Source organism: Bubalus kerabau, chromosome 11, assembly GCF_029407905.1.
Source record: "Bubalus kerabau isolate K-KA32 ecotype Philippines breed swamp buffalo chromosome 11, PCC_UOA_SB_1v2, whole genome shotgun sequence".
NCBI classification, from domain to species: Eukaryota; Metazoa; Chordata; class Mammalia; order Artiodactyla; family Bovidae; genus Bubalus; species Bubalus kerabau.
In genome coordinates, this window is record NC_073634.1 from 40,746,087 (window position 1) to 40,771,894 (window position 25,808).

The following is a 25,808-nucleotide window of genomic DNA, read 5'->3' on the forward strand; positions in this document are numbered from 1 at the left end:
ATTCCATTGCTTTTAAAAGTGGACTTTAAGCATCAGATTTTCTAAAGTAACCTGTACTTTGCAGAATTATGTTGTATTTAATATCACTTGTTTAGATTTAAGCCAGTTATTTTGGCCTTAGCAGTATTGACATTTAGACCGATAATTCTTGGTTGTAGGTGCCTTGGTGTGCATCAGTAGGATAATGAACAGCATTCCTGGCTTCTACCCACTTGATGCCATGAGCATACTATCCCTCCCCACGGCCAAAATTATCCACATTGCCAGATGACCCCTGGGGGTGGGGAAGAACTATATATGTCCTTCCTCACCCCTGCAGATTGGGAAACACTGGTTTGTGTGAACTGGTATTACAACCTTGCCTTAAAAAGCAACAAAATACTTGTTTCCTACAAATGAAGTTTAAAGGCTGAGCTCCTGAGTTGCCAATTAATCCATCCCAAGTCTCTGGGTGGTTTGGCTCAGTATTTGCTGTTTGCAATGCAAAGGGTACATGCTATTATTCAGTGCTAAGTGTGTAAATTCTAATGTTTACTTACTGGTAGTGTTGATGCTAAAATATATGGTTTCATAGTATTGGTACCTCATTTTGCCTCTAGAGCACAGTTCAGGATCACTGAACTAAAGCACATGAAACTTAAAACTGATTTTAAGATTCAGTGATAAACCAGTAATAGTTTCCTTTAGCCATATTTTCCCATATGAGGATTTCTAGTTGTAGGCATCCTTAAATAAGGTTTCCTAGGACTGTAGTATTTTAACAGTTAAACATCAGTTAAAGCTTGGTAGAGCTTTTTGACCAGAAGTGAGTGGTGAACTATACCTTCAGGAAAACAAAACTAGTTGCTCTATAATAAGACAAAAACATTTAATCATTTATATATTTTTAAATAATTTTAAAATCCTGGATCCCAAGAAGTCTTGGCTGGAACTTCTTTTTCTTCGTAACAAATAATAGCATCTCCCACTTTAAATTCTATCTTTTCTTCATCCAAACTAAGACCACAATCCATTCCAGTTTTGACAACTGAAGTATCATCTTTATGGTGTTTCAGTGAGATTAATGAGCCTTTAGGGGAAAAAAGAAAATATAGGGTTCATATAGTCAACAAATAAGTATCCAGCAAGTACTGTTGTCTGCTACAACGGCAGACTACAAGGAAAATTATACAGGTTTTACACTTCTTCCACGTTACATGATGGGGCTAAATACCAAGGAAAAGGGTAGAAAAGTTACGTGGCTGTAGTAATCTTCCTTTTTAAAGGTAACGCTGCAAGGGATGGGGTGGTTCTCGGGACTTGGATGAGCTAAACCAGGATGACACTGCAGGCAAAGGTGGTTAGAGGATGGAAGTAAGTAGACATGGCTCAAAGGGCTTCCCAGGTGGCCCTAGTAAAGAGCCTGCCTGCCCGGTGCGGGATATAAGACATGGGCTCAGTCCCTGGGTCTGGAAGAGCCCCTGGAGAAGGGCATGGCAACCCACTCCAGTATTCTTGCTGAAAAACTGGACAGTCTGGTGGGCCTTAGTCTGCAGGGTCACAAAGAGCCAGACACAACTGAAGCAACTTAGCACACATGGCTGGAAAGGTAGTTTGGGGTCAATTTTTAGAACCTTAGAAAATCAAGACGGGAACTAACAATCCTGTGGGAATCATTGGGACCAGAGGCCAGATACAAGTTAGCAAGAGGTGACCTGAGCTAAGACTAGGGTAGAGAAGGACCTCAGATAGTAACCCGCAATCAGGTTTTTAGTGACTGGATATAATAGAAACAGTTTTATGTTGCTTACCCTTCCAAATAACATGTCCATTGCGGATTAACTTAAATTTTTTTTGCTTTTCTATCTGTCCCTTTTGGACTCTGCAGCCAGCCACAGGAACTTTTTTCTTCCCCTCTGTTACAGAGAAGGTAGCTAGTATAAAAGCCTCACCTTTAGGAAGAAGAGAACGTTAAGTACACTGAAAACAGAAATTCTGACAAAAACGTAATTTCTGACATTCTGCACAGCAAAAATTAAAGGCGTGAGGAAAAAAATACAAACTCTGGTAAAGAAGTCCCGATTTTCTCTGATTGCACCACTCTATTTTCCTGGCCAATATAAGAAATAAAAGCATAAAAATCCTTGGAAATGTACTTACCAAAAGAATGAACAAAAGAAACATGTTTACTGTTTTGGCTGAATAAAATGCAGTAGAAGATGCTAACAGTTGATTGTAAATTGAGTAATTTCTGTCTACTTCGTGAAAAGCTAGTTCTCAGTCATCCTTCAATACAGTTTCTCAACTGGATCATCTTATTAAGCTCACCACTGGTAGATTATACACACTTAAGAGTACTAAATCTCTGACTTAACTCAGTTTTTTTACTGACTGAAATTTGAAACATTCCAATACGACATGGTATCACACACTAGAATGTACTAGTTTTCTAGGGTTACTGCTATTTGGTGTTCACTTCCTCCTAGAAATCCTCATATTACTTTTCCAAATTGCTCTTACCACAAGAACATAATAAATCTCTGTGTGATCATGTTTAGCAGGTCAGAAGAGCCTAAAATAAATCTGCATTGTGGACCAAAAATGCAAATACTGTCTCATCATGAGTAAACAGACAAATCCAAATTAAAGTACATTTAACAAAGTCACTGGCCTATGCTGCTGCTGCTGCTGCTGCTGCTGCTAAGTCGCTTTAGTCGTGTCCGACTGTGCGACCCCACAGACGGCAGCCCACCAGGCTCCCCCGTCCCTGGGATTCTCCAGGCAAGAACACTGGATGCCATTTCCTTCTCCAATGCATGAAAGTAAAAAGTGAAAGTGAAGTCGCTTAGTCGTGTCCGACTCTTTGCGACCCCATGGACTGCAGCCCACCAGGCTCCTCCGTCCATGGGATTTTCCAGGCAAGAGTACTGGGGTGGGGTGCCATCGCCTTCTCCGCACTGGCCTATAACACTTGAAAAATGTCAAGGTCAAAAAAGACAAGAACAAGGAACATCCCTGGTGGTCCAGTGGCTAAGACTCCATGCTCCCAATGCCAGGGACCCAGGTATAATCCCTGGTTGGGGAGCTGGATCCCACATGCTGCAACCAAGACCTGGTGCAGCCAAATATTAAAAAAAAAAGAAGAAAATCTGTCATCCTGGACCAGGGGAAAAATATATAGCTATAAAGTACATTATAGAAACAATGAACATGGACTGTTGACTTACAGTATTAATGTTCAATTTCCTAAGTTTGATATTTGTGGTTTTAGAAAATAACAAACACTGGGTAGGCCAAAATGTTCGTTTGGGTTTTTACAAACGAACTTTTTGGTCAACCCAGTATTTAGGGGCAAATGAATACAATACCTCAAATTTACAATTAAATGGCCCAGGAAAAAACTGTGTATGGAGGAAGGGGGTGGGCTAAAGCAAATGGGGCAAAATGTAAACAAATGAACTGGAAGTGAGTCCTGTATACTTTTCCAGTAATTTTTCAGGAAACTTAAAAACTATCATCAAAATTAAAAGTTAACCAAGAAAATCTGGATGTGGGGAGGAAAAAACATAAAATGATTCAGTCCATCTTAATTAATTTTAGCCTTTAATCTGGCCAAAGGATATGTTAGAAAAAATAATTTTAAATGTTAAATATTTAATGTAAGTTTTCTTATGGTGGATTTCTCTGCCAGTTGCAGGACACAATCAATGGCTCCTTCCACAACACTATTAACCTTTATGCCTCCATCCAGTCTACTTCGTATTATGAGTTGTTTATATCTAACTAGAGGGCACATTCTTACTGCCTTATTGCCTTTATATCCTCACAGCCAAAGCATAACACCTTACAGAGGCCAGGTGTTTATAATTCAGATGAAATTATGCTGAACCCTTATCTACAGTAGTCATTTTTTCTAGAACACAGGATATGTGTTGGAAGAGTGAACATATTTAAACAGTGAAATACGTTTCCCCTTAAACTTTGCTTTCAAGTGTTATAAGGTATGAATGTTTAGAAGTACCATTCACTGAACACTCACCTATTGGGTGCTCTTCCACAATGCAGGGCAACCTGCTGCTCAGTTCTTCCTGCAAATCTTCAATAAGATGGTAAATGATTTTGTGAAGTTTAATTTTTACTCCTTTTTTTGCAGCCAACTGCTGGATAACATTGCCTGCATTCACATTGAAGCCGTATATAACACCTGGAAAGCATAAATAAAGTAGCACAAATATTGCATTAAACAGTCTTTCAAGCAAAAACTCAAAATCTAAATTTTTTGCTTCTATTTAAGTTAAAAGCAAGTAGGAGAGAGAAATTCTATATTTTCTCATGAAAGCTAGTTTTCAAATTAATAAAAATATAAATTCTGTTATGTCTTACTAAACAAGGAAAATTTCTTTGATTTTTAAGTGTTCTTTATGATGTTTAATGTTCGTTTAGGAAACGTTTAAAGTGCCCAAAAGGTGCAGCTGCTGCTGCTGCTAAGTCGCTTCAGTTGTGTCTGACTCTGTGCGACCCCATAGACGGCAGCCCACCAGGCTCCCCCGTCCCTGGGATTCTCCAGGCAAGAACTGGAGTGGGTTGCCATTTCCTTCTCCAGTGCAAGAAAGTGAAAAGTGAAAGTGAAGTCGCTCAGTTGTGTCCGGCTCGTAGCGACCCCATGGACTGCAGCCCACCAGGCTCCTCCGTCCATGGGATTCTCCAGGCAAGAGTACTGGAGTGGGGTGCCATTGCCTTCTCCCAAAAGGTGCAGGGTGATACGCTAAATGTTAATTTTTACACCAGAGAAATAAAAAAAATGATTATAGCTAAAGTATTATTACATTATTTTAATAATTGTTATGAATTACAATCTTATAGCCCACAACTTTTGTGCTTTGCTCTGAAGTGTTCAGCCGACCAAACGATGTTAAAAAAACACATGACCCTTAAGCAACACAGGTGTTAGGGATGCTGATCCTCCAGACAGGTGAAAATCCAAGAGTAACTTACAGTTGGCCCTCCATATAAATATGGTTCTTCCTCAGATCTACAACCTCAGATCTTGTAGTACTATAATATTTACTACTGAAAAAAATCCATGTATAAGTGGACCCACAGTTCAAAACCATGTTGTTCAAGTGTCAACTGTAGTTACTTAATTAGAAAAGTTCAAGAGTTATTTAAGAAATCAAAGAAGTACCATGGAACTGACCATTTTACCAAAGAACAAATGGGGGAAGCAAAAGCAAAACACTTTCCTTAAAATAAGGGAAAAAATTAAAGCAAATGGCTTAGTCAGGAGAAAAACACAACCACCTTGAAAATCTTGTCATTAAGAAATCGTTCAACACACCACGCTATTTACATTAATAGTATAGTCAGTGCCCATAAAGGACTTTGAAATAGCTAGCATTATGGAAGACACCATTTCAGTAGTAGAGGTAACAACTAATTCTAATAAAGTTAGGTCATGAAGTACCTCCTTCCTAAATGATTCACTAATTCAGTAAAATCGGTGCTTTGCCTAGATGTTAAACCTAGTCAAAGTGACAGTCATGCAGTCATGAGTCCCCATTCTGTATAACGTAAGTTTGACTTATAAATAGTCCCCTTGCTTTCGAGGTATTTAAAGCTAAAAGGAGCTTTTGATCTAAGAAAAATATAATTTATAAAATTACAAGTGAACAAAAATAGGCAGTCAAAAGTAAAAGATAACACTGAATAGGTTGACTGCAGATTTCAGGAGCATTCAAAAATCTAAGTGAAAGAGAGGACCAAGCTTGGTTTAGTTTGGGATCTGGGCGAGATGAGGTGGCAGTAATGGTACACTGGGAAAAAAAAACATCAAGAAGCACTCCTGGGGCTTGAAATAGTTCCCCAAGAGTTCAGTACAACAATGACCAGCGGGGCTGGGCCTGCAGTACTGCACATCCTGTGCAGGATGCAATCGCGAGCTGGGACTGGACTGCCAACAGGAAGGGGAATGTGGATGGGGAGTAAATGTCAGGTGTCAGCAGCCAGCAAAAAAGACAAAAGTGAAAGGTTCAGAGCGTGTTCTAGGGAACACAGTTAAACAGGAAATGGGAAACTTACCATGAAATGTTTCAGCAAGGTTGACATCATTTTCACTAATATCACCCACACCAAAATGTACCAATTCTAGTTCACACTCATGTGAAGCATCATAGGTATCCATAACGTTCAAAATGGCTTCAACAGAACCATCAACATCACCTAAATGCAGCAAAAGTTTAAAAATATTGATGTTAGGAGTTAGGAATTAACAGACTCAAAATTATAATAATCTATTTAAAGCAGTAACTAGAATGGCATTTATGATGGAATATATTCTTATTTAGGTTTAGCATGATAAATACCTTCTTAGCTGAACAAAGTATAATGAACCAGATATACATTTACAGCAAAAGTCACAAGAAAATTGTTTAAGGAAATCTCCCCCAGTGGAGGCGGGCAAAAAGGGTGAAGAGGGTCAAAAGGTACAAAATTCCAGCTATAAAATAAATATGTAATGGGGATGTAATATACAGCATAGTGACTATAGTTAATAATACTGCATTGCTTATTTGAAAGCTGCTAACAGAGCAAATCTTAAAAGTGTTCAAGAAAAATTTTATTTATGTATTAGTGAGAGATGCTAACTAGATTTACTATGGTGGTCATTTCACCATATATACAAATATTGAATCATTATGAAAATGTTACATGTCAATTATATCTCAGCTTTTAAAAATTCCCTTCCAAAATACTGAAATCATTTCAGCTTATGGTCCAAATTAATAAGAGAATGACAAAATATGAAAAAATGACAAAAAATGAGTTGTAAAATCTTGTAAAAGTCACCTTTAACAATTATAGGAAGCACATTTGAATCTCTTTCTAGTTTCTCTTTCGGCTTTAAGGGCTGCTGCTGTCTTTTTTCTCTGTACTTTATATATGACCTCTCCTTCCAGTGCACAGTGCCATACTTCTCGCGGTCTTTCCGATGTGCTTCTTGGTGTTCCTTTCGCTTTTCTTCTATTAATTTTAAATCCTCTTTATTTTTCTCCTGTTCTTGCTCATACTTTCTCCAGTCAACAACTTCACGTGCCCTTGGCTTTACAGGGGGAGAAAGGGAATTACTTAACAGAAACCAATAACTGCTGGTTTTTTCCTCCACTATAAAATTAGCTTAACTCATATATGAAACCACCAATTAAAACTTTAATATGGAGGCTTTGTGTAAATTTGAAATTATTTAAAAATCCAATCTCAAATTGCTAAAAATTCTACAGCCAAACTCTAAAATGACATCACTGGCCACTCACACATGTTATAGTACTGGATTAACATTACTTATTTTGTATTGTAACATTATAGACTGACATTTTAAATCACTATATCATATTCTACATTATAGGAATTAAGCTTAATATACCTCAGATTCTACTTCAAGAATTTCATCTCCTGCAGAAGGGAGGTCTCTCCAGCCTATGATTCCCACTGGCATGCTAGGATAGGCCTCATGGACTGCTCTGCCATTTTCATCGAACATTAAGCGTACTTTTGCCCAGCTCTTTCCAGCAACCAGAATGGAGCCTTTTCTCAAAGTTCCTCTTTGAATTATAGCTGTAGTAACAGGACTAATATGAAAATAAAAGCATATATTCTTAATGCCATAATCAGGATGTAATAGCACTTTCTCAAGTAAAGATACCTTTAAGAGATTACAAAATATTTATTAATATGAACAAACAGGGTTAATTCCATCACTTCTTAACTTCTCAAATAATTTTTCATACTATTTTCTGTTCAGTTGCTCATTCGTGTCCAATTCTTTGTGACCCCATGGATTGCAGCACGCCAGGCTTCCCCTTCCTTCACCATCTCCCAGAGTTTCCTCATACTCATGTCCACTGAGTCAGTGATGCCACCCAACCATCTCATCCAATGTCGTCCCCTTTTCCTCCTGCCTTCAACCTATTCAATTTTCATACTATGAAAACATTTTTCATAATTGTAATCTAAGTGTCCATTAATGGAAGAATCAATAAAGAACATGCAGTATATACATATAATGCAGTAATATATAACCTTGAAAAAGAAAAAAAAATCCTGTTGCATGCTAGAATATGGGTGAACCTCCTAAATGAACATTATGCTAAGTGAAATGAGTTAGTCAAAAAGGACAATATTATATGATTCCACTCATACAAAATATCTGAAGCACTGAAAAGCACAGAAACACTACTGAAAGGTGTTGCCAAAGGGTAGGGGAAGGGAAAGGGGAAATTAACATTATATGGGAATAGTTTGTTTCGCAAGATAAGAGTTCTAGAGATCTGTTGCACAACAATATGAATATACTTAAGACTACTGAACTGTACATTTAAAAACAGTTAAGATGGTTATTTAATATTATGTACCTTTTACCACAATTTAAAAACAGAAGAAAACACACAAAAATATTTCTTGTAAGGTTATGGTGGTGAAGGGTGCAGATAGCTGAGTATTTTGACAAAATCCTAATCCTCTTTCTATAACTAATAAGTTAAGCAGTGAAAAGACCTCTTCTGCTAATAAGGAGGGAAATTAAAGATGAGAACACTATTCCAACAATCTTACTATATATTAATGGGTAAGGACAAAGGATTTAGAAACCCAAAAATGCAACAATTGCTATTTCATTCTAATTTATGTTAGCCTATAAGATTTTACCAATTCAGCTAAGTCAGTGGGGAAAAAAACAAAAATCAAACAAATTGAACTACTAAGTCACCTAAATAGGACTACTAAATGTGTACACATAGTTGCTATGGTGTCTTGATAACTGCATGTTGGGTTCTGTGTAGCAGTGCAATAAAAACCTTTTAAAACAAATGCTTTGAAAATACTGTTCATGTATTAATAATATGCAATCCTTATAATAATATATGGTTATATAATCAGGTCACAAAAACAATGAAATAAAATTATTAGAAAGTATGCATTTTAACAGACCTACCCTCTTCCTTTGTCTGTGAAAGATTCTATTACTGTTCCTTCAACTGCACCAGTAGGGTCTGCTTTCAATTCCAACATTTCTGCAAGAGCAATAGTTGCCTCTACCAAAGCCATCATGTTTTCACCCTTAAAAACAAACAAAAAGGAGTTGTTAATATACATTAATAAATATTATCTGTAAATGTAAATACCAGGATCAGAAAGTCAAACAATCCCTGACAGCGATACTTTTCTCTTTAAGCATAAAAAACAGAAATTAACCTATAAGAAGGAAGGAAAGAAGGAAGGGAGGGAGGGAGGGAGGAAAGGAAGGAAGAAAAGAGAGATGCAAGAAAACTCTGACCCTGGGACAGATCTTGCAAGGAGTGGTGGCTGTATTATTTTTCAAAGAATAGGTACTAGTGCTTGTCAATACCCTTTTATAAACATATGCTTCTTTCACCCTCATTCCTTAGTTTCCACAGATGAGTTTTCTTCCTCTCACTTTCTTTACAATGCTACTTTACATTTGAAGTTCTGGCCAATTAAATAAGCTTTCACTGATTTCATTTTGATCACTCAAGAATTCAATGAACTACTACTTATTCTTATTAAATAAATGAGGAGACAAAGCACTGACTAGACCCAGGCTATAAGCTACACTCTAACTACTCAGCTGTGCAACCTTGAAAATCACTTCACCTCTCTGCATTAGTTGTTGTTCAGTCACGCAGTCGTGTCCAATTCTTTATGACCCCATGGACTTGACTGCAGCCCACCAGGCTCCTCTGTCCATGGGATTCTCCAGGCAAGGAACACTGGAGTGGGTGTACATTTCCTTCTCCACTCTCTGAATTGCCTTTCCTCAATTGTAAATTGAAGGAGCTAGATTAGATGACTCTTTCACCTTTAATGATCTCTGTTTATTGTGCTTTCTAAGGCTCCAAGATCATGTAGCTGATTAACTAGTGATGCAACTGGAATTGATGAGCAAGAGAGTTTTCCATTGTCCATGTCAGCTAAGAGACTGCTCACAGTTGTTACAAAGTGTGAAACAATAGAGACAACCTTAACAAAACGAACTAAACACTCTGCTTAGTTAGTTAGTTCAGTCGCTCAGTTGCGTCCGGCTCTTTGCAACCCCGTGAATCGCAGCACGCCAGGCCTCCCTGTCCATCACCAACTCCTGGAGTTCACCCAAACTCATGTGCATCGAGTCGGTGATACCATCCAACCATCTCATCCTCTGTCGTCCCCTTCTCCTTCTGCCCCTAATTTCCCTCCCAGCATCAGGGTCTTTTCCAATGGGTCAATTCTTCACATGAGGTGGCCAAAGTATTGTAGTTTCAGCCTCAGCATCAGTTCTTCCAATGAACACCCAGGACTGGTCTTGTTTACCCATCTATTTAATCCCTAGTATTTATTTCAGTTTATAAAATGCTGCTCTGAAAAGGAGAGTTGGGGTTGTTTCTTTGCATGTAAAGTCACCTATTCCATCTTGGAAAAGAAGGCCTCATCTTACTTCCCTGCTACTCTCTTACCTCCACTCCCCAGGAATCATATCTGCCATGCGTTCAAGTTTATGTAAGCAGAGTCACATCTATCTATGCACTCATCTGATGGTATCTAGGCAGAAAAAGCAGTCATGTCTTCAAATGTTCTCTTCTTGCCAGCCAGTTTTCAGAGTGGAGTAAAAATCAAGGTACAGTAGAAAGATAAAAAAGTAAAGTGGCATTTTATGAGTTTCAGAAAAAAAAGAGGCAGAGTTTTATTATTAATGGAGGCATAACTTCTAATCATCTTGGAGGAATAAATTTAGGAAAAGTAAAGATAAAATGAGACTTAACTGGAGGAAGGTGGCCAAATAAAGTAAAATTTCTTCAGTGAATGATCAGAAGGAAAAAAGTCCATATTAGGAGTAAACCATGGAATATGGTCAGACTGAACAAAAAAGAAAACTGTTACTTAGTAGCTACCCGTAGAGGACAAGAGAGCTGGAACGTGCTGTCACACAACAGGCACTGAGTTTCTTTGGTGTTTTTTTATCCAGAAAAGAATAACTGGTCATTTAATGGGCTTCCCTGGTGGCTCAGTGGTAAAGTATCTGCCTGCCAATGCAGGAGACAAGGGTTCGGTCCCTGATCAGGAAGATCTCACATGCCAAGGAGCAACTAAGCCGGTAAGCTCTAACTACTGAACCTGTGCTCCAGAGCCCGGGAACAGCAACAAGAGAAGCCACTGCCATGAGAAGCCGTCATATCGCAACTAGAAAGTAACCCCTGCTTGCCAAAACTATAAAAGCCTGAGCAGCAATGAAGACCCAGCACAGAAAAAATAAAAGCACAGAAAAAATAAACAGATAAGTAAAATTATTTTAAAAAGAATAATTGGTAATGAAAAGAAAATGGAATTCATCACAAATAACACTATAAAACTTAGAGTTATTTAACTCATAGAAGCACTGGATCAATCAATAACAGAATGAATCCAAATATTACAACACTGTATTAGTAAAAAGTTTTACTTGTCAAATCTCTCTTAAGTGCCCTAAGACCTAGTCTATAACTTTTCACTTAAAAACAGGCACTTTTTTATTACCAACCAAATTTCATTTCTGCTTAAAATAGTCTTTAGCCTACTATTATCCTATCTATCCCTACAACATTTACCACTTACTCTCCTCATTCTAAGTATCTCATAATAAGTAAAGCACAGTTTAAGCCTGATTCTCATGGACTGGTGACTGACCTTTCTGAGACTAATTTCTAATCTGCCAAACCAGGATAAAGGCACCAGCTTTACTGAGTTCTGAGAGAATTTTTAAATGATGACAGAAATTCTGTGGGTCAAAATGTTCTTGAGCTACAAGGCACCCCGTGCATTTCACGCAGCACTCTCATCTCGACACACCTGTACTCACCGTGAGCGCAGAGACGTGCACTGCTTGAACGTCACCTCCATAATCCTCACACACCACATCGTATGCTAGCAGTTCTTTCTTCACTTTCTCAGGATCCGCCTCAGCTTTGTCACATTTGTTTATGGCAAGGACAATAGGAACTGAAAGAAACAGAGTTAAGAGTGCAAATGATGGCATTTCAACTCCAGGTATTCACATCAAAACACAAAATTTTCTGGCTTTCTCTTGACTCAGTGACTGTATTTATCTAACAAAAGACCCACTTTAGACCCACCCTACCCTGCTTTCTACACATGAAGGATTCCAGATAAGAGATGTCAAAACAGCAAGTGTAAGATTCTGAATTAAGACTAGACAATTAACGATGATTAAAAAACAAAACCACAACAGTATTAAGGGCACAGAAAGGCCTATCCTTAAACCTGAAAGCAGGATCAGCAACTACACTAGAGATAATTTCCAGAAAAAAAGATCAAGAGAAGATTTTAATCCAACTCTACCACGAGATCACCCTTTCATGGGTCACCACCTTGTCGTGGTGAAGGGGCTTGTGTAACTCAATGAAGCTATGCAGGGCCACCCAAGATGGACAGGTCACAGTGGAGCGTTTTAACAAAACATGATCCGCTGGAGGAGGGAATGGCAAACCACTGCAGTATTCTTGCCTGGAGAACCCCATGAACAGTATGAAAAGACAAAAAAATATGACACCAAAAGTGAGCTCCGCAGAACAGAAGGTGCCCAATAGGCTACTGGGGAAGAGCGGAGGACAGTTACTCCAGAAAGAATGAAGCAGCTGGGCCAAAGCAGAAATGACTCTCAGTTGTGGATGTGTCTGGGGATATAAGTAAAATCTGATGCTGTAAAGAACAGTATTGCATAGGAACCTGGAATGTTAGGTCCATGAATCAAAGTAAATTGGAGGTGGTCAAGCAGGAGATGGTAGGAATAAACAACAGTATCTTAGGAATCAGTGAACTAAAGTGGACGGGAATGGAAGAATTGAATTCAGAGGACCATTAAATCTACTACTGTGAGCAAGAAGCTAATAGAAGAAATGGAGAAGCCCTCATAATCAACAAGAATCTGAAATGCAGTACTTGGGTGCAATCTCAAAAATGACAGAATGATCTTATTTTATTTCCAAGGCAAACCATTCAATATCACAGTAATCCAAATCTATGCCCCAACCACCTATGCCAAAAGAGCTGAAGTTGATCAGTTCTATGAAGACCTACAAGACCTCCTAGAACTAACACCAAAAAAAGGTGTCCTATTTATCATAAAAATTGGAATGCAAAAGTAGGATGTCAACAGATACCTGGAGTAACAGGCTAGTTTGGCCTTGGAGTACAAAATGAAGCAGGGTAACGGCTAACAGAATTCTGACAAAAGAATGCACTGGTTATAGCAAACAATCTTTTTCAACAACACTAGAGACATCTTTACGTCCAGACATCAGCAAATGGTCAATACAGAAATCAGATTGATTACATTCTTTGTAGATGAAGACAGAGAAGCTTTAAACAGTCAGCAAAAACAAGACCTGGACCTGACTGTGGCTCAGATCATCAGCTCCTCAGAGCAAAATTCAGACTTAAACTAAAGAAAGCAAGTAAAACCACTAGGCCAGTCAAGTACAAACTAAATCAAATCTTCTATAAATATACAGTGGAGGTGATGAATAGATTCAAGGGATTAGATCTAGTAAACAGAGTGCCTGAAGAACTATGGACAAAGGTTTGCAATACTGTACAGGAGGCAGTGAACAAAATCATTCCAAAGAAAAAGAAATGCAAGAAGGCAAAGTGGTTGTCTGAGGAGGCCTTACAAATAGCTGAGGAAATAAGCAAAAAGCAACAGAGAAAGGGAAAGGTACACCCAACTGAACGCACAGTTTCAAAAATAACAAGCAGTTGTTCAGTGAACAATGCAAAGAAATAAGAGGAAAACAACAGAAGGGGAGGGAAAGACTAGAGATCTCTTCAAGAAAACTGGAAATATCAAAGGAACCCATCTAAGACAGGTATAAGAAAGGACAGAAATGGTAAAGACCCAATAGAAGCAGAAGAGATCGAGAAGAGATGGCAAGAATACACAGAACTGTACAAAAAATTCTTAATGAACTGGATAACCAAGATGGTGTGGTCACTCACCCAGAGCCAGACATTCTGGAGTGTGAAGTCAAGTGGGCCTTAGGAAGCACTGCTGCCAACAAAGCTAGTGGAGGTGATGGGATTTCAGCAGAGCCATTGCAAATCCTAAAAGATGATGCTGTTAAGGTGCTGCATTCAATATGTTAGCAAATTTGGAAAACCAAGCAATGGCCTCACAACTGGAAAAGGTCAATCTTCATCCCAGTTCCCAAGAAGGGCAACACTAAAGAATGTTCAAACCATCAGACAATTGCACACATCTCCTATACTAGTAAGGTTATGCTCAAAATCCTTCAAGCTAGGCTTCAGCAGTATGTGAACCAAGAACTTCAGATGTTCAAGGTGGGTTTAGAAAAGGCAGAGAAACCAGAGATCAAATTACCAACATTTGCTGGATCATAGAGAAAGCAAGGGAATTCCAAAAAAACATCTACCTTTGTTTCCTTGACTACACTAAAGCTTCTGACAGTGTGGATCATAACAAACTGTGGAAAACTCTTAAGGAGATGGGAATAACAGACCGCCTTACCTGTCTCTGGAGAAGGAAATGGCAACCCACTCCAGTATTCTTGCCTGGAGAATTCCACGGACAGAGGAGCCTGGTGGGCTACAGTCCATGGGGTCAAAAAGAGTAGGACACGACTAAGTGACTAACACATACTTTACCTGTCTTCTGAGAAACCTGTATGCAGGTCAAGCAGCAGCAGTTAGAACCTCATTTGGAACAAATGAATGGTTCAAAATTGAAAGGAGTATAAGACTGTATATTGTCACCCTGTTTATTTAACTTGTATGCAGAGTACACCATGAGAAATGCTGAGCTGGATGAGTTACAAGCTGGAATCAAGATTGCTGGAAGAAGTATCAACACCCTCAGACATGCAGATGATACCATCCTAATGGCAGAAAGTGAAGATGTCTTGATGAAGGTGAAAGAAGCAAGTGAAAAAGCTGGTTTAAAATTCAACATTCAAAAAACTAAGATAATGTCATCCGGTCCCATCACTTCATAGCAAATAAAGGGGAAAATGTGCATGCAGTGAGATTTCCTCTTCTTAGGCTCTAAAATCACTGCAGATGGTGACTGCAGCTATGAAATTAGAAAATGATTGCTTCTTGGCAGGAAAGCTATCACAAACCTAGACAGTGTATTAAAAAGTAAAGATATCACTTTGCCAACAGAGGTCTGTATAGTCAAGGCAATGGTCTTTCCAGTAGTCATGTATGGATGTAAGAGTGGGACCATAAAGATAGCAGAGTGCCAAAGAATTGATGCTTTTTAGCTGTATATTGTCACCCTGCTTATTTAACTTATATGCAGAGTACATCATGAGAAATGCTGGGCTGGAAGAAGCACAAGCTGGAATCAAGATAACCAGGAGAAATATCAATAACCTCAGATATGCAGATGACACCACCCTTATGGCAGAAAGTGAAGAGGAACTAAAAAGCCTCTTGATGAAAGTAAAAGTGGAGAGTGAAAAAGTTGGCTTAAAGCTCAACATTCAGAAAACGAAGATCATGGCATCTGGTCCCGTCACTTCATGGGAAACAGATGGGGAAACAGTGTCAGACTTTATTTTGGGGGGCTCTAAAATCACTGCAGATGGTGACTGCAGCCATGAAATTAAAAGACACTTACTCCTTGGAAGGAAAGTTATGACCAATCTAGATAGCATATTGAAAAGCAGAGATATTACTTTGCCAACAAAGGTCCGTCTAGCCAAGGCTATGGTTTTTCCAGTGGTCATGTATGGATATGAGAGCTGGATTGTGAAGATAGCTGATGCTTTTGGACTGTGGTGTTGGAGAAGACTCTTGAGAGTCCCTTGGACTGCAAGGAGATCCAACCTGTCCATCCTAAAGGAGATCAGTCCTAGGTGTTCATTGGAAGGACTGAAGCTGAAGCTGAAACTCCAATACTTTGGCCACCTCATGAGAAGAGTTGACTCACTGGAAAAGACCCTGATGCTGGGAGGGATTGGGGGCAGGAGGAGAAGGGGACAACAGAGGATGAGATGGCTGGATGGCATCACTGACTCGATGGACGTGAATTTGAATGAACTGCAGGAGTTGGTGATGGACAGGGAGGCCTGGCGTGCTGTGATTCATGGGGTGGCAAAGAGTCGGACACGACTGAGTGACTGAACTGAACTGAATTGTGGTGCTGGAGAAGACTCTTGAGAGTCCCATGGGCAGCAAGGAGATCAAACCAGTCAATCCCAAAGGAAATCAACCCTGAATACTCACTGGAAAGACTAATATTGAAGCTGAAGCTCCAATACTTTGGCCAACTGATGCAGTCAACTTGTTGGAAAAGACCCTGATGCTTGGAAAGACTGAAGACAGAAGGAGAAGAGGGTGACAGAGGGTGAGATGGTTGGATGGCATCACTGCTTCAATGGACATGAACTTGGACAAACTCTGGGAAATGGTGAGGAACAGGAAGTCCTGGCATGCTACAGTCCATGGGGTGACAAAGAGTTAAATACGACTTGGCAACTGAACAACCACCACCACCACTAGATCATCCGCCTCTTCTTTTCAGAAGCTTTTAACTCACTGTTAAAACCCAACATCTCACCAAGGGCTAAGGGTCATTATTGTAAACTTCCTTTCAGGATTTACAGCAACTCTTTCTTCATACACTTAGCTCAGTGACTGACACATAATAGAGTCTCAATAAATGTGTACTTAATGAATGAATCAAATAATCTAATCATCTACTTGTCATTACCAAATATACCCTCTCATTAGAGAACTCACACAAAATACAGGTAATTCTCTGGTTAGGTTTCACCAAGTCTACAATGTTCTCAGTTATCAAAGGAACAGAAATTGAAAACAGACACAAAAGAGCTATGCAATCCACAACCTACTTTAGGAAAAAGTACATTCTATATCGACGAGCTTGAACTTAACAGACACCAAGAGAACAGGTACAGGAAGCCTGATATAAGGAATTTATCCTGTCTCAACCAACTGCTTTGTTATGGGATCCCTGACAGATTTCGCACTCATATTTGTTACATTCCTTAGGATCATTAAGAACATAGCCCATTCCACAAAAGCAACTTTGAGAAATTAAAAATTAACAAGAGGAACACAGAAGCTAGAAGACTGGATTCCAAATGCAGACATGATGCAAATTTACTGTAATTGGGAGAAGTTCCTGCCACCTTCTAGGTCTTAGTTTTCCTCTTTATGAGATGAAAAATAAAAAACTGGACTAGATCAATGACTGTCAACCTTTCTTTTTAAACTTGCCAACAAACCTAAGGGAACATGACGCACTCTGTCAGGTACATTTTCTCAAGACAACAGTACTTTTTCAGTGAGTGTAAGGTCATTTCAGAATAAGAATGAATGTACAAAATATATGTGTGGTGTTTACTATTACAATTTTTAAATGGAGAAAAAAGGAAGAAGCCAAGTGATTTCCAAAAGTTTCAATTTTATACCTTTGACCAAATAAAAACTTATTTAAAGCAGATGAGGGAAAAGTCTCTTTTTAGAGAAGAATTCAGAATATCACTGTTTGGAACTCCTAATGAATTTAGTCAATGGATACATAGGAGTTTATTATTCTAGGCTTATTTTTTATATCTGTTTTAAATTTCATTGATAAAAATCTTTTCAAAAGTCATTTGAGACTGTTAAAATTGTTATACCATGCCAAGTAAGTAAACAGTAGAGCAAGGACTATATTTGTGGTCACAAGTCCCAAGTTGAATCCTGCTACACTCTTCTTAGTAGATAATGTCTTTAGCAAAACAATTCAACTTTCTTTGAGTCTTACCTGTTAAACAGGTATAATAATCCTGGAATTCCCAGGAAGACTAAATGAGCAACATGTAAAAACAGTAACTCTATTTAGTAGATCCTTTAAGGAAAAAAGCAACTTCCTTCCTCATACAGGAAGTCAACCACACAGTACCGTGAGCATCTTTGGCATGCTGAATGGATTCTACAGTTTGTTTCATCACTCCATCATCTGCAGCTACCACCAATATAATAATGTCAGTGACCTGAGCGCCTCTGGCTCGCATTGCTGAGAAAGCAGCATGTCCTGGAGTATCAAGAAAGGTTATCTTTTCCCCAGAGGGCAAAGAGACTGTGGAAACAGAAATACAAGATCACTAAGGACTCAAATAAGAACATACATGACCTTATCAACACAATTAATAATTCTTCAAAATAATTTTATTCTTTCCATTAATCTTAATTAGAACAATACAGATCATCAATCCACAATGAAGTGATAACATACCAGTGAGACCTTTAGAGTTTCTTTTTACGTAATCATTTCAAACTATTCCTATTTCTAGACTATAATATAAATGTATAACAGTATACATATAATATAAATGTATATATTATAATAAAATACCAATTGAAATCTAGAGGAAAAAACAGACTGATAGTTGTATAGGCAGCCACTCCTACATTAGCAAACAAGAGCTGCACAACTGCTTTGAACAACAAGCAATTTAGTACAGTTAGAAGCTCAGGATTTGAGTCCTATAGCATTGGGTTTAAATCCTGGCTTTGCCACTTTACTAGCTGTGTACTTTGAAGCAAGTAGCTTAACCTAAACAAGTCTCAGCCTCTTTACATGTATATAGGACTACTAATACCTACCTCACGATGCTGTTGTGAAGATAAAAAAGATAAAGCATACAAGGTTCTCAGAATACAGCTGGGCACATGCTAGGTGTTCAGCAAATGACAGCTGTTATTTAATTACGAGTGGTAACACTATCCCAACCTAGTATTGAAGAGTCTTAGGCTCACTGGTCGCAAAGAGTCGGACACAACTGAGCGACTGAACTGAACTGAATTGAAGAATGGGCTAGAATAAAAAAGGTATAATTTTCGTCTTATACTACATACAAAATAACCTTTACCAGCCACCTGCTGTACATTTCATCTAATGGCTTTAAGCTTTAGCCTTTCTTTTACTTTAAATTTGTATACTTATACTATGATACCTGGTTTAATAAAATAATATGTGGGGTTCCCAAGCACATTGTAAAGTGATTTGTGTTCATACCAAGAAAGGCACCAATGTGCTGAGTGATGCCTCCAGCTTCCATTGCTGCCACTTGAGTTTTTCGCAGTTTGTCAAGTAACGTCGTTTTCCCATGATCAACATGGCCCATTATAGTAACAACTGGGGACCTTGGGATTAATAAAGCTGGATCTGCCTGGGGCCTACAATTAACAGCAAAGGAGTTTCATTTCTTAAATATCAGATACACTTTATAGCCTATGAACTGATTTGCAGTTACCTCTGTGCACTACCTTTAACAACAAAACCCAACATACAGCTCGGATTAGATACAACTATTTTCCTCTTCTATGCATACCAGTGACTTATGATGATATATACAATGACTGCCCACCTGCTGTTGGCATCTTAATAACAATAAGCAGAACTGAATGAAATTTTAAAATTCAGGATCAGTACACATAAATCAGAAAACTAAGAAAAATAACCCTTAGAGTTTTATAATAACCTGCAAATACACTTTTTGATGCTTTAAGTACTTTGAATAAAAGTTTAACATATACTCACAGATCATTTTAATTGCAAAAGAAATTTTAAGTCAAATCTTTCCATTAAAAAGTGTGAAAAAAAAAACCAATGTTGTCTCCTTCCCCCAATTTACACAGTTAAATTTTACCTTTTGACAGCATCTTTATTTTCTCTGACTTTGTCTTGTTTTAATTTGCTCCATTTTAACTTCATTCCTGACTTCTTTATCACTTCTTTGATCCAGACTTCATCTAAACGTGAGTGTGTTTCTAGTGAATCTATGTCAACAGCAGTGTTCATTAAAGATTCATATACACAGTCTGGGTGAAACAAGATAAAACCTTTTAGGATCATGAATTAAACACAACTAAAAAAAAAAAAAATCCCAGATGCTGCAACTAAAGATTCTGCATGCCATAACCAAGACGTGGAGCAGCCAAATAAATAATTTTTTTAAGTTGCATTGTTACTACACTGTATTGTAATTATTGTACTGTATAGTCATTACTACAAATATTTTTTTGCCTGTACTACACTACAAATATTGTCAAAATGAGTGCAAGAAGAAAATTTGAAAATTACAGATAAACAAAGGGAAAGTAAATGAGTATAAACAGTCTCTCAGTCCAAAAACATCCTTTGGACTTATTCTAATAGCCCACAAGACTTCTGAGAAAGTTTCATTCAAATTTTTAAAAAATCCCACTTTTATTAAAACAAAATCTTGGAGAACTATATTTGGCAAAGAGCCAAGAAACTAATTAGGAACTGTTGCCTAACGTGAAAAATATTGGAATTACTTAACATCTTTTTAAACCACCAGTCTAATTTTCATCCTTAAATACCTGAATCTCACTGCAAATAAAATACCAGGTATTCCATATTTATTGGAAAATGTTTCCCTATTTTTCCTTATAAAATTATCTGGCTCACCTATGTCTTTTTCCATTGCTCTGGCCAACTCCTCAACAGTCATTCCAAGCCACACCTCCACCTCCTTTTTAGATTTTGTTGAAGGTAATGGAGATTTCTGTGATCTTTTTTCCTATTAAATATTCAGAATGCATAAAGAAGAAGGAAGAAAAAACTTTGAGATTTATTCTGGAATATATACCACAGTCATGGCTCCTAGTTCTACCAACTCTCCCATAAGTAGTTAAACCTCAGACTAAAATTTAAAATCTTGCATTCTTAATTCACGGTTATATACTGATGTAAGTCATCAAATTCATCAATATTACTAAACAGCTAACTAGAACCTCCCTTCCTCACAAAGATTGATTGCCTGGAGTATAACATTAAGGCATAAAGATTTCATAAATGACAAAATACTCAAAATGGACTTCTACTCATCAGTCTAGGAACTTTCATCTCAGATCAAATAACAGAGAAATCTCTAAATACCTTCTTTGTCACCAGAAGCCTACGTTGAGATAATGCAGCCCTGAGGAGTGCATCTGTTTGCCAGGGTAGGGTGTACAGCTGAGCCGTCTGCACTGCATAAGCAGATGAAAACATGTGCCTCCACTGTGCCAACATTCTACTTTGACACAGGCTGTGCAGCTGCCTACAAATAGTGTGAAACCGTAGCAAGTTCTCCAACTTCAGTATCTTCCGGTTCATGTTTCTCCTAAGAAAAAAAGTTTTAAAAGAATATTGGGGTCAATATTGAAATCAAGCTAGGAAACGTTAATAGGATATGTACTGCACGAAAAGTGCTGTGCTCGTGTTTCAACAATGAGTAAAACTGGGTTCCCACCGTGAGCGAGCTCACAGTCCAGTCAGAGAGATGGGATGTCGTACCAAGTATTCTCTAGATATTAACTATTACTATTAGTATTCTTATGATTTTGTATGTCAGTAACACTGACACACAATAACTTAGAAGGGCTCTTTTTTCTTGAAACATCAACTAACCAAATCATAACTAGAGTGATTTTTTAACACAAATTTGAACTCATCAACTCTTTGCTAAACATCCTTTGTGGGGGCTGGAAGGGGATTATCCGCAGTTTAATATACAACTTCAAAACATGCTATATAAGGGCTCATTATCTGCCTTCTGTTAGTCTCTCACTTCATCTCTTACAATCTTATATTTCCCTCATGCCTACCTCCCCAATTTTTGTTGCTCTGTCCCACATATAATCTCTGATGGTCGTCATCTAATCTTTGAACCTTTGCATATGCTTTCTCTACTTGGAAATGTCTTTCAACCCTAACATTTTCTGTTCTTCCATAGCTCTTTCCCAAAAATGGACGTAACAGAGTGGGAAGAAGGCATCCAATAAATGCCTAATGAATAACGTTTTTTGATCACTCTTGTTTTTTTTAAGATTTATTTATTTTTGCCTGTGCTGGTCTATGTTGCTGCTCATGGGCTGGCTCTAGTTGTAGTGAGTGGGGGCTACTCTCTAGTTGAGGTGCCCAGGCTTCTCAATGTGGTGGCTTCTCTCACTGCAGAGCACAGCCTCTAGGCACAAGGGTTTCAGCAGCTGCACCCCGTGAGATCTGTAGTTGTGAGTGGGGAGCTCTAGAACACTGGCCCAGTAGTTGCAATGCATGGGCCTAGCTGCTCCTTGGCAAGAGGAATCATCCCGGACCAGGGATCAAACCTGTGTCTCCTGCAGTGGCAGTAGGATTCTTAACCATAAAACCAACAGGGAAGCCCCTGAATACTACTCTTCAGATGAAAGAAGAGTTTATTGAGAAACTCACAATCGAACTCAACAGTATAGCTCAGAACTCAGTAGTACAGTCTTTTCCTCCTTGAGTCTATTTCTTCTGATCACAAGACTGCATTTCTACAGCTTTTTTTTTTTTTTTTTTTCAGTGTTTAAAGCAAGGAGCAACTAAAAGAACATAAGAAGTACTACTTTTCTCCTTGGCAAACATTTCCTTAGCACCATCTTCTAGGGACTGCATTTGAGGTTGTTGATTCAAAGTTTAAGAAGCCAGAGTCACTTCCTCTGGAGTTCACTGTCTCTAAAATGTTCCAGTATAATGATTCTTAAACACCTCAAGAAAGGCACATTTAAACAATCTTATTTGGGTACATTTCCCTGAGGGATGAAGTAGAGCGCTCAAAAAGCACAGAATTTCTCGGGCGGGTTGGGGGCGGGGGGTAGTTTTTTGTTTTTTTTTTTAAATGAGTCTAAAACCAGATTTAACAAGGACACGAATTAATGCAGTGGTAGGAAAGGTCCTTCATGGAGATTAACCAAAGCACAGATATTTCACTGAGGCAGATATTCGAAAAACACATGGCGGGGGGCTGGCGGCGGCAATAAACCAAATACCCAAACTGGAAGGAAAACTTGCCACTTATTCCAAGCCTCTCGTTTTATAGAAAAGGAAAATGGAGTCCAGAGAGCTCAAAAAGCCTTCTCCAAAGTCATACCGCTAATTGCTGACAGTCAGAACTAGAACCCAAGCTTTCTGACTCCCAATTCCGGTGTTCCTTTGCCGCTAGGATATTCTTATTATGAAACCTGAAAAAAAAGATGTTGGAAGTAATGTAGTTGCGTTGGTCCAAACATCTGAATGAAACAGTTGAAAACCTTGGACTTTATGTGCAAATGCAAGGTAAAAATAAGTCACTATACAAGAATGACGGATCTTAGGTAGCTTCACCTGGAACCCGAGCCCCATAAGCATCGAATACAGCGGAGGCGGGGGACTGGGGAACACCTGCCGCGGCGCTCAGGGAAGGGAAGCAGCCCTCTGCTTCCGGCTGGATAACTCCTTCATCATGCCTAAAGCAGGGTCACGCACGGATTAGGTGCATCATGGAAAGGCTCCCGAATGCGCAATGTTCATCATCTGTGCCGCTGACACTTTAGGCCAAATACAATACACGCCACCCAGTACGACCCGGCTAAGGGACCCACCCCTCGGCCCCTCACCTAGCTCCTACCTAGGACCCAGGACTTCGGGATTCTGAAGGGGGCGGAGATCACCTTCCGGACCGGCAGGACAGTCCATCAGCCAGTCCGTCCCTGAAACGGTCCCTCTCCGGCTTCCGTTGCCGCCGGAAGCGGCTCTACTCGGAATTCAGAAGTCCCTACTTCGGAACAGCAGTTGTAACCTTTGTCGAAGCCGTACCCGTGTTGCTGTGCGTGGATGAATAATCGCTTTCACAAATCACTTCCCTTCCTAGAAAGTAAATTACTGCAACTCTGGGGGCGTGAGTGGCCTCCATGAGTACGCTCAAGGGAAAGTTAAACGGGGAAATGTGGGAGAAATAAGTCCTTAAAACACATACTTCCAAAAAGGGGGAAATGCAAGGGAAGGCGGTGATAGAGTTAGTGATGAGGGAGGAGCGCTTTCTCTTTTAAAAGTCGCCTCCTGTGGGTGGCATTTGAAGTGGTAAAGCTAGAGTGGGCCCCAATCCCAGTTCACCCCCAGCTGTGTACTCGGGGACCTTATGTAAACTCCCTGTGCTGCAGTTTTGCAATATGGTAATAATACTGGAGTGGGTAGCCATCCATTCCCTTCTTTAAGGGATCTTTCTGACCCAGAGATCGCACCTGGGTCTCCTGCATTGCAGACAGATTCTTTACCGACTAAGCCACCAGGGAAGCCCTGGTAATGGTGGTGGTTTCGTCCCTAAGTCGTGTCCAACTCTTGGAACCCTGTGGACTGTAGCCTGCCAGGCTCCTCTGTCTACGGGAATCTCAAGCAAGAATACTGGAGTGGTTTGCCATTTCCTTCTCCAAGGGATATTCCCGACCCGGATGTTAAACTCAGGTCTCCTGCATTGCAAGCAGATTTTTTACCAACTGAGCTATGAGGGAAGCCCCATGGTAATAATAGTAACTGCTTAGTAAGATAGCAGTAGCAGGAAGGTTCTTAAAGTAGCTGGTTCATAAGGGTTTGCTGTTGTGGTTATTAGCTTCCTCCCAGAACATTTCCACACCTTGATTGGACGTTGTCTTCTGGCTTGTCACCTTGACCTCAACCGCCACTATTCTCAAGAGTCTTTAAGTATTGTTTTATTTCTGTCCTCAAGGTCTAACACTACCCTAGGCTAATGATGTAGGTATAGAAGAGTTTCTTACTGTTATCTGCTTCCTCCCTCCCTAGTGTGGACTCCTAACTCATGCCCCATCCCCCTTTTTTTTTGTCTTCCCAGTGTCACCACAAAGATGTGTAGGCAGTGTTGCTGAATGATTGAGTGGAAACCGCTGTCTGGAAAATCTTTTTAATGAACCTAACACACCTGAAAACTACTGAAGTGTGTTTCAGTTTGCATCATTTTACTTACCTTTCACACTCACTGAAGTGCAATTTCTGTAAGAAATTCTTTGCTCTCTCAGCGTTGCCAATTAGTTAAGAAGTAGAAATTGATTGGCAGAACATCAAAGTAATGGTCATATCATTCTCCCCAATATTAAAGTGAAAATAACCAATACGTTTCTGATCATGAAGATATGCATACTAATGTGGAAAATTCAAGCAGTACACCAAAACATAGAAATTGGAAGGAGCAAGGAAGGAAGGAAATGAGGAAGGAAATAGAATGAGGGCAGTTAAATAGGCACCAACCTGAACAAGTCAAAGCTGGAAACTTCTGAACAACGAAATAATGGAGTTATTAGATTATAACTCAAAATAACAAATGAGGGACAGGGAGAAATCCTCCTTATAGAATAATTCCATGTTTATTAACTTCAACTATGAGTTAAAGCTTAGGTCCCACCTCCAATCCCTTGGGAGTGGCCTGGACTTAATGACTTGCTTCCAAAGAACAGAATATGGAAAGGAAAAAGAGTACCTTCATAACAGAGAAATCTGGCAGACACCACCTTAACCAACTTATCAAGGTAAACATCAGTAATGTCATGTTGATATCACATACCCCCTGAAATGATGTGATAAGGACACTACATCTCTGTAATATTTGTCCCCAAAACCCAAAACCGTACTACAATCATGGGGGAAACATCAGACAACCCAAATTAAAGAGCATTCTACAAAATATCTGAGCAGAATTCTTCAAAGTTGTCAAGGGCATGAAAAACAAAGAAAGACAAGGAAACTACGACAGATCTGAAGAATAAGGAAACGTAATGACTGAATACAATGTGGGGTCCTGTATAGAGTCCAGGAACACAAAAGCACACTAGTGGAAAAACTTGTGAAATCTAAATAAAATCTGTAGTTTAGTTAATTGTAATACCTCAGTGTTAATTTCTTAATTCTCACAAACGTATCACAATATGTTAACATTAGAGGAAACTGAGTGAAG

The 25,808-nt window shown here is 39.0% G+C and overlaps 1 protein-coding gene across 6 annotated transcripts; it reads right to left on the minus strand.

Moving 5' to 3' along the window:
• Positions 1-843: 843 nt before the first annotated feature.
• On the minus strand, positions 844-23,653 carry MTIF2 (mitochondrial translational initiation factor 2). 6 transcript variants are annotated; one of them, XM_055540120.1, is made up of 15 exons: positions 23,475-23,611; positions 22,959-23,049; positions 20,963-21,188; positions 20,492-20,603; positions 19,707-19,878; positions 19,073-19,233; positions 17,957-18,133; positions 11,864-12,003; positions 8,966-9,090; positions 7,400-7,604; positions 6,826-7,078; positions 6,058-6,198; positions 4,019-4,183; positions 1,791-1,931; positions 844-1,069 (listed from the first exon to the last, which is right to left on the minus strand). In XM_055540120.1, the coding sequence occupies exons 3-15, from the start codon at positions 21,179-21,181 to the stop codon at positions 897-899; spliced, it is 2,184 nt and encodes a 727-aa protein (XP_055396095.1). In that variant the 5' UTR covers positions 21,182-21,188; positions 22,959-23,049; positions 23,475-23,611; the 3' UTR covers positions 844-896. The 6 variants fall into 6 exon arrangements, with proteins under 6 accessions (XP_055396095.1, XP_055396097.1, XP_055396096.1 ...); XM_055540122.1 differs by having other exon boundaries at positions 22,880-23,049; XM_055540121.1 differs by having other exon boundaries at positions 23,518-23,536.
• Positions 23,654-25,808: the final 2,155 nt, after the last annotated feature.